The 10,158-nt window shown below is 29.1% G+C and overlaps 1 protein-coding gene across 1 annotated transcript in view; it reads right to left on the minus strand.

Annotated features, from left to right (window-relative positions):
- The window catches only part of LOC107456158 (amine oxidase [flavin-containing] B), a 30,172-nt gene extending 22,893 nt beyond the window's left edge, over window positions 1–7,279 (minus strand). Inside the window, exons 1-4 of the mRNA XM_016073941.5 lie at window positions 7,068–7,279; window positions 5,463–5,557; window positions 4,354–4,488; window positions 1,263–1,370 (exon numbers count right to left, since the gene is read on the minus strand). Of these exons, the coding sequence (XP_015929427.3) occupies window positions 1,263–1,370; window positions 4,354–4,488; window positions 5,463–5,557; window positions 7,068–7,107 (378 nt within the window). The 5' untranslated portion in view covers window positions 7,108–7,279. The remainder of the gene's footprint in view (window positions 1–1,262; window positions 1,371–4,353; window positions 4,489–5,462; window positions 5,558–7,067) is intronic.
- Between the last annotated feature and the right edge of the window lie 2,879 nt (window positions 7,280–10,158).

Below are 10,158 nucleotides of genomic sequence, written 5' to 3' on the forward strand. Positions count from 1 at the left end.
GCACATTAAGAGACGGATATAATTATTTAAGAGAGAAAAATAAAAAATCAGCTCCAAAATCTGACAAATTACTATTAAGAAAGTTGAAAATTAAAACCAGTTTTGATTACCATATGGAACTTAAGAATGTTTCCATTAATTGCCTTTTCCCAGTTTCCTCTAGCAAGCAAACTATTTTGATGTTTTTAAACCGGCCTTTCTCAATAATGAACCTTCAGATTTCGATAACATACTCGTTTTGCTTTATCTCTCGCTTTGAATATTAGTTTGTGACGGCTAATATAACAGTTCTATTTTTTTACCTCGTTTGAAAAAGTTTAAAAAAATTTCAAAATGTATACTAAATGGGGAAAACTATTGAGCATCCTGTTTATATTTTTTGAAAGCGTTACCTTTGAATATTTCTGCAAAAACAAAATGGTAGAAACTATATACTGCAAATGTTTGAAAATAATGGCGCATATGTTTGTCTCGCATATTTTAAATATTATACGTTTACTCTGCATGTTCGAATTCGAACCATGACAGACCAAATTTTTAAGCACTTCATTCTGGAACAACATATACATTCATTTAGGGTTTAGTGGTAGAATTTGTGTTTATGGATGACAATGCTTCTCGTGCCTTCAATCTGAGAATATCACGCGCTTTGAATGGCCAGCGTTCTCACCTGTTTTGAATCCAATAGAACCTGAGTGAGACGGGATCGCACGACGAGTTGCAATCCAATTAACCATTCCCATCATGTAGAGTGCATTGCTAATTGAGTGGGGTTTAATCCCATATCAGCTTGGTATGGGTTAATTCTCCTTAAGCTTTATGGGTATTCTCCTTAAACTTAATGGATTATGGGTATTCTCCTTAAGCTATATGGGTGAAGCTCCTATCAGCTTAATTCTTTCATATTAGCTTGAAAATTTGATACTTGGTATGCCGTAGCGTTTCACTGACTGTGTTACCATGCATGGGATACATACACGTGACCATGCATGGGTAACATAAACATGACCACCATACCAACCATACAATGTTACGTTTTTGTATGAGAGGTGACTTTACTAATTACTTCAGGGAGGGTTAACACTCCGTAGTTTTATGAATGCTGTCTGTCTATCATGCATCTTGATATCTTTCTTGTGCTTCATTTGCTTCACAAACCTTTATGTGTATGTAATGTTTATTTTGCTTTTGAATCTTTATTTGAGTAAACAGGCATTATCTGCAATTTAAGGACATGAGTGTATACTCCATTGAATACTTACTTCTTCTCCCATTTTGTCCATTAAATCCATTAAATGCTTAATGTCCCTGTTGACAAATGGATTTCTTTGCCTAGGTAGTTCAGATACCTTAAACTGAGTTCTTTTACCCTAAAAGAATTGAAAAATTCAGTTAAATCTCTTAAAAAGTAATTTTCTTAAAAATATTTAAATTGCTTTCATTATGTAAAAAGACATACTAATTAAAAAAAAACATAACAGTTCGATTTATAATATTATTATGTAGAATCTAGAGGGTTTCCACTAGATAGCTGACCCATTTTGAAAGTATATATAATAATAACACGATTCGGTTAAAAGATGTGCTAATGTTATAAGAAAAGCTATACATTTTAAAAATGTATTGCTTTGAAGTAGATCCACCATTTGTCTCTAAGAAGCGGTGGGGCAACCTGCTGCAGGAAAAACAGACAGAACACCTAGTCTTCTGTTAATAGTTCCGTGATCTCTTACGCTAGAGCCACCTAGAACTATCTGAACACATCTCCTTTTTCAAGATATATTGCTTTTCTAGTAATTATGCAAAAAGCGCATTTTTTCTTAATTACATTTAATATGAGCAAGTCATTTAGTGGACACTTTATATTTATTTCCCAAGGAATGAATGAGGTATAAATTCCCATTAAACTAATATTATAATTAAAACAGGTAGAATAAAAATGCTCAGTGTTTTTTTAAACATTCTCCAGATTGAAAAGAATGGTAACCCTTAATTGTCAAAATTATATTTATTTTTATTTTTGTATGTAATAATTGAGAAAGAACACAGCATATTCACGCCTGAAAATTACTACGCTTTTAGCAAAATATTTTATAAAGAGGTAAACATTTCGAATCGAAGCTTTCAGAATATTTGGTAATTTTGCCAGCATTTTAAAAGCCTCACCGTGAAAATTCTGGAACAAAGTGACTTTCTATATGAACTTTTAAATCATTCATACGTAGTGATATGGAAAATAAGTTTAAATGAATAATGAATAATTCATTAGTCTGACTTGTTTGGGGTTCGGTAAAGATGAGGTCCTGCGAGACTCCAGTCTTTTTATGGACTTTTGGAGGTGTTCGGATTCATTGGAGTCGTTTAGCGCTGCTAGACGATTCCGAGATTAGCAACAACAACGTAATTCATTAAAACATAAATTTTGCTTCCACTAGAATAAAAATTTTTCGAAAACCGTTGAAAGTTGGCCGCACTGCATATTACCTATAAAATAGTCTGTAATTTTATGAATATAATTTATCTATAAAATTGTTACTATAAATTGAGTAAGGCAGTGTATGTTATATGTCCCAGTGAAACCAACAAAAGAATTTTTAAAGCATTAAAAGTTTTTTTTTTAAACTGTAATTCCCCAACTGAGTTCGAGATGGAATCTGGATGCTATTCCCATCCAACTAAAATACTGGACCGGCAAAAGTTTGCATAGACTTGCTTAAACAGCTCGACAGGGTGCCTTGGGTTTTTTAATTGAATATGTAATATTTTTAAATTTTTTTATTGATTATTCCATAAATTCCATGAATATGTTATATTTTTAAATTTTTTTTATAGATTATTGGCACAACGCCCAAGGCAACATATTTGTTACTTTGTCATTTAATTTGAGTTTTTGGTATGTCTTTCTCCCACCGCTGTGTATACAGGAGAAATTTAAAGTCGCAAACATCAATGTTTAACGGGTTCGTAAAAATATATGTTTAAGAATTCAAATTAAAATAAAATATCACAAAGATTCATTGAGTAGTTGACTTTATGTGTTACAAAAATATTAAAAATAGCCTTCTTTAAATTCAATATTCGAACACTAAATTCAACATTGTTCAGCGAACGCTGAAACTTTGTTTCAACTTCTCTCACTTCCCATTTCTCTCATTTCCAAAATGGTAGACCTACTGTCGAGCAAAATAACACTCCACTATATCCCAATAAAAGTATATGTTTAAGAATTCAAATTTAAATAAAATACCACGAAGATTAGTTGAATAGTTTATTTGAATAGGCTTTATGTATAATAAAAATATTCAAAATTACCTTCGTTAAATTCAACATGCTTAAATTCCCATTTCATAGAATTTATTACCCTTTTTTTATGATTTTGGTCAGCGAATGCTAAAACTTTGTTTCAACATCTCTCACTTCCCATTCCTCTAATTTCCAAAATTGGAGACTTACTGCCGAACAAAATAACACTCCAATATATCCTAATAAAACAAAATAAACAACGCTTTGTAAAAAAAAATAGCTACTATTGCACTGGGATCTCCAATACAGATTGAAATACGCTCTTTAAAATCTACATTTCCATCTAGCAAAAGGAAAATGGAAATTCAATGCATTTTCACTGAATAATTTACCGTTAAATTTTGATGTACGCAACTTTAAATGTATGATACTAATTGAAACATATTTATAACAGTCTGCATTACCATTTAGCAGGAGCAAATTTAAATTCAATTCATTTTCACTGAATCATGAACCGTTAAACTTTTAAAATACGCAATTTATAATATTAATGCAAATTCAATGCATTTTCACTGAATTATGAACCGTTAAGATTTTATGTACGCTACTTAAAATGTCCGGGATATTAATTGAAACACATTGGCAGAAATCTGCTTTACCATCTAGCAGGGGGAAATGGAAATTCAATGCATTTTCACTGAATTATGAACCCTTAAATTTTGATGCATTTGACTAAAAAAGTCTCTAATAGTTATTGAAACTCCTTCGCAATAATCTGCATTGCCATCTGGTGGATTTAAAAGGAAATACAATTTGTTCTCGCTGGATTTTGAACCGTTAAAATTTGAAGTACGTGACTTTTACCTTGTAATATTTTCTCTCGTGGGGTGCAAAATGAAAGAAAATGGCATTTTCTTATAATAAATAAAATATAATGTTATTTTCCAGACATCTCTGTAACTGCGTTCACAACACATATATTTTCAAGGCATCATCATGAATCCATCGTCAAGACATGACAGACTTATGTAAATTAAAATAAAGAAAATGCTGCGTATGTCGAAAACTATTACAATATTTGAGTTTTGTTATTTATGCTAATTGACTTACATTATAATGGAGGATGTCTTCAGATTCATTGATTTTGTATGTTTCCACGCCAAGCTCTTCAGCCAATCGAATCAAACGTCTGTGAGAGGGCCCGAAATAAGATCCACCGAAATCAACGTAGTTAACTTTAGGATCCTGAAAAACGTATGCAATAGAAACATGCTCAATGCAGAGGACATATCTTAACAAAAATTAATTTTATGTCGGTAGATAATAAGCTCACCAAAGCCCCTATAAAAATCATAAAAAGGATATTTAAGACAGGTTAGGATGTGTGATGTTTTTCTTTTTATTATGGATAGAACTTGTTCACTAAGGTGTCACCTAACAACATGTTTATTTTAACACTCTGAATGATCAGGTGTAGCCTTTGAGTTAACATCATCATTTTGTTGATCATAGAGGCTAGAAGAATGTGTGACTTGTTTTATGAATACTGACTCACTCTATAACATCTTAATTGGTCAGCAAAAACACCATATTAAAAAAATCTCTCAGGTGATTGAAAGTTTGTAAAGCTTTGAAATCAGTTTTCCGGAAATTTTGAGGAATTTGCTAGATCAAATCCTCGGCAAGTGACATAAACTCGATGCGACATTCGTGCAAAACTATGTGAAGTGAACTATTGGTTAAATCCAGTACAAGAACAAAGTCAAGTAATTAAGTACAAAGTTAGCAAATTCAAAGGTGAAGTTACCAAGTGTTAAATAAGTGTCTTAACAATTCTCTAAGGTTGACTGACTAATATTTTGCCTGGGGGATTATCAAGAATGTATTTTTTAAATTTCTGATTAAATTATACATAGGGTGATCAGCAATAAGAAACAAAAAAGTGTTGTACATTGAAGGGAAAGAGGCAGTTCAAAGTTTCCGGCTGACAAATTATCATTTTCAAATTACTTGCTTTGATAAAAATATATTACAGGGAAAAACTATCTAATCTGATTACAGCTATTGAAATAAAAAATTAAGATTTGTAAAGTGTCCCAAGGTTCAAACTTTCCCCGTAAATGTTAAACAAGAACGTAGTTTACTTAAAATTACATTTATCGATCATTTTAATAAGTCTAAACATGTATAAAAATACAAACTACATCATTTTTTTTTACAATTTTTGTTAATGTCCGTCCACCAAATCGATCTCTTGCTTCCAATAAAATGAAACTAACACCAGATTCACTCAACAATTTAGCTGCACATAACCCTGTAAATAAAATAAAAAATAGCAATAAATAATTATAAATACACGTTGTAATATACATAGTGTTTAGAAATTACTGCCCTTAAAGTATATATTTTCAATCCTTACCTAAAGTATCAACTAAATTCGATTTCCGATTTGATCGCTTCATATTTCGATTGCGCTTTTTGATACCCTTAGTTTTCTAATAGTTTTGATTTCCAACTTGATCGCTTTATATTTCAATAGTGCTTAGGCTTAACTAAGTCTAATTTTTTACTAGTTTTGAATCACTGAGTTTTCAAAAAAAAATAAACATTCTTCAGTTTTCTTATAAATAATTTTTTAACCTTTTTTTAAGAAAATATAATTTTTGTTTTACTAATAAAAATGTATCTAAAAAACATGTTCTAAAACTAAAAAAAAAAAAAAACATTCTTGAGAAGAAGAAAAAATTTTCAAAGAAACAAAAAAAATATTTCTCTCGGTTTTTTCAGTTTTTCGGATATATCTCGCTTATTAATTCACAGAAAGCAAATTTTTTAACATTTTATTTCTACAAGTATTTCAGTTAAAACAGTTTGAAAACTTTGCGACTACGTCTGAAACAGAGAATTTAATGTTAAGGTGTTTCATAATGATAACTTTAATATTTTTAGAATCCTTGTCAAAAATGAAGTCAAAACAAATCTTCACATTGAGGGAATATTTAGAGAAAACGTATTCGAAATTAATGGAATCACTCGTGAAGAAGACGAATTGAAAAATATCAAAACTAGATTAAGATGTTTTTGATTTTCTACCTTCTCAACTAACTCCTCTTTTTTTCCCGACAGTAACTAAATAATTGGATACCGAAAGATAACCAAAAGATTATAACCAATTTGATAACCAATTCAAAAAATTTTTAATGTATTTTTTTTTTTTTTTTTTTGGTTAAAACAATAATTTATAAAATTTATCATATAAATCTGAAATCAACAAGTGCGCTTACGTGAGAAATGAAAAAGTTTTTTTTTATTTTTACAATTAATTTATTTTTCGGTGCAGTGTAAAATAGAAAGATGATTCTAGATGCTATACGCAATAATATTGTGCAAATTTACAGTCAAAATAAAACCTAAGAATTTTGCCTACTGGCTCAATTCAGATTTAGTAAGACTTCGGAATTCTTCTAATGAACTGACATTTAACTTAAAACATCATTTTATTATTTGAATTAAAATAAGTTTCCTTTACATGTGTAAAACACCTACTTAAACCCTACTTAAATCATGTTTTGAATTGTCTGAAAACATTGAAAATATTTCCGGCTAAATTACGCAAAATTGAAGGGAGATATTAGTTTTTGAGATTTCCTGAATGAAAGTTTTAATAGTATCACAAAATATCAAATGATTTTTTTTCTCCACCTTTCAGATTTATTAACCAGCGTAAATTTCCTATCCAGATTTTATAGTTTTAAAAAATCTTATGAAAGACTCTGCTATAAAAGTTTTGAATATTATTCAAATATATAATATAATATACTTACCGCTTAACCCTCCTCCAACAATGATAACTTCAGCTTCCATTTTATTTTATTATTATAGAGAATAAAAACGTAAATTCAAATGCACCGTTTAACTATTTACATTCATTACTTATCATTCTAACACGAGGAAGATGTCAAGAAATAACCTTGATTACATATTATCAAAACTTTCAGATATCTGTGTCGAGTTCATTAGTTATGATTACTGTTGCCATCTGCTGGAGCTTTTTATTAAAAATGCTATGTTTACTTCGAATCTCTCTTTAATTTTATGACTGCTGTCGCCATCTGATGTACATCAGTACAAATAATTTTTATATTAAGTTAATTTTTAAATTGTGGGTTGCTGTTAAATTTTGCAGGAGGTATTTTCCTAATAAAACTTTCCGAAAAGTATTTTTTTACCAACTCTTACTGCAAAATTTATGTTTTCAAGGAAAATGTTTAAATTTGTTTATGAAATATTTGTTTTTATTCCATTATTCAATCTGTGCAAAATGAAATGCAAAATTAATTAAGTATTTTTTCTGTATTTCTTTTCTGAAATTTATATTCGAAATATTTTTTTTGTAAGAAATAAAATTTTTCTGAGCAGTTTTATAATTTAACTTTTTTTAATGTTGAGTTTGCTCCCAGTCAGAAAAACGAATGACAACGGTTTTTTTAAATTGATGGCGAAATACAAAGACAAGATCAAATAAATAAAGTAACTAAAGATTAAATAAATAAATAAAGGCAAGAAAATTGACTGCTCTTTAAAGCAGTTACATAAAGAGATGTAGATGCCCCTGAAAAGTGAAATATAATGAATGAAGGTAAAGTCAATTGAGTAGAAAAAAATAACAAGAGTTGAATGATATATTTTTAAAAATCTCGAATCATACGTTAAATTAATGTAAATGTAACAGGAAGAAATTTTAAAGATCTAAATTTTAATTATTAGTTTGTTTGTTTTTTTAAATCTGTTTCTATGCTTATAAAATATTTTGGTTAAGTCAAAATCTTTTCCCTTAAATTTTTCTTTGATTTTATAATAAAAATTATAGCAATAGATTTAAAGTTTAGTGACCTTGGACAATAAATAGTTGACCTCTTAGGTTGGATGCCTGAGAAATGTTAAGTAAGCATTTTTTCAAACTGGGTAATTTGTCTCGTTATTATTTAGTTTTCACACAAATTTGTAGAATTTTACAAGGAATGTTTCCGTGACAGGCCACCTTTAGTTTATATATTTTTAGAATGCTAATCAGAAATGTAAGAGATCTTTTGGACACATACTATTTAAGTAAAAGAAAAACAAAAACGCACGTTACCATCGAAAAAAGAAAAATATACATGAAGTTCAATCTGGATAAGAATATTATACGTTATCTTGGGGAAAAAATAGTGGTTGCATCATTTAACACGAGTATAAAACAAACCTCTCTCGTTTAAGATGAAGTAAAAATTGCACCGAACGAAAACGAATTCGTTATTGTGATATTGTGCTGACCTTCCTTGTTGCAACAAGTATATTGCTTTTAAGCATAGTTAAGTAGTTTTTACTAAGCGAGTTAAAATGTTACACTTGTTCTGAGAACTGAGGCAGAGGATTACTGTTTGTACTTATTAATCTGAAACTAAAGAAGTCAACAACTGAACACGCAAAGAAGCTTGGATCTTTGATAACAGGTCACCTAGATGGTCACCAGAAAAAAAGAAAAAAATAAATAAAAATGCCATTTCTGATGGTGAAATTAGTTTATAGTCATCATCCCTATACAGGTGATTCATTCTGTTGCTAAGAAGGTTATAGTCCATGGGTTTGTGTGTTTGTAAGATGATGTTAGAATTGTATCTCTTTGCAGAAAAATTAGGACGAATTCATAATAATCATAAAATATGCCAATTTAGAAATCATTTGAATTCTTCAATTTCTTCGTTTGTTTATTTTAAATAAAAAAATTATTGTAAATATTATATTTCGGTTGTATAAATTTTTATTTTTTGCTATCCTTTGACTTCGTTTTAACGAGGTTCAATTGATCCTTGGAAGTTGTAAATAATATTTAAGCGAGAAAGAAAACTTAATTAAAATCTACTACTACTGTAAAAATAAGGGGAACTATACATACATTGATGTATAATAAATGAAGACGGTTTTACTTAGTGTCTAGTTTTTAGTCACTGCCCAATTCGTTCCGTAGTCAAACAAGTTTTGATGCCCTTTAATCTCTCTTTGCTCGATCTATGATTTGTCTAGTTTCGATAACTTCTAGCAATTGATTAGCAATATAACTTATTTATTTATTATTTTTTTCGAAAACTTCCATCATGTCTTCAAAATTGTAACGAGCTTAGTTAAGTAGATTCAAAATGACAATCTAAATTATATTATAGGGTGTTATTTTTTCACCACCCTTCATAGACATTTATACCATTTTCGTTAAAAATACAATAACATTAGGGTTTGCAAATTAATATTTTAAGGAGGAAAAAAACGTTATCAAATCACCTTTTAGAAAGACGAAATTAGGAATATCAAAACCAGTTTAATATCCCAATGAAACTTGGAGGTGTTTATAATCGTCGCTTTTTCCAATTTCAGCTATCAAATTGATTTTCAGTTTTTTTGATCCCGCCTCTTTCAATAGTGATTTGTAAGATGTATATACATTTTCTCTTTTTTTTTCTTCTCTAGATATAATTTATTAATCCATATAGAAGAATTTTTTTTTTTTTAATTTCACCAAGGATCGAAAATAAAGAAAAAAGGCGTTGATTACGGAACACTCTGAGTTTTTCGAGCTAGAATGTTTTTAAAAATTTCGTTCAATCATTAAGAAATAATATACATGGACAGCGAAATAATGCCTGACCAAGTGCTCTTAGCAAAAGAAAATTTGATGTGCCAATAAACCATTAGATTTACGAAAAATATAAAAAATCTATAATACTTAAAAAGTAAATTTTTTTAAACATCTTTTTAAATTTTGTAATATAATTTTCAAAATGGTAATGAAATTCTAAAAGAAAGTTGTCTTGTAGATTCAGTAAAAGTTTCAAATTTCTCATCTGACAATTTTTCATTTAATTTATTTATTTTAAAAAA

This window comes from Parasteatoda tepidariorum, chromosome 9, assembly GCF_982258835.1.
Source record: "Parasteatoda tepidariorum strain Cologne lab strain chromosome 9, Ptep-v5.0, whole genome shotgun sequence".
NCBI classification, from domain to species: Eukaryota; Metazoa; Arthropoda; class Arachnida; order Araneae; family Theridiidae; genus Parasteatoda; species Parasteatoda tepidariorum.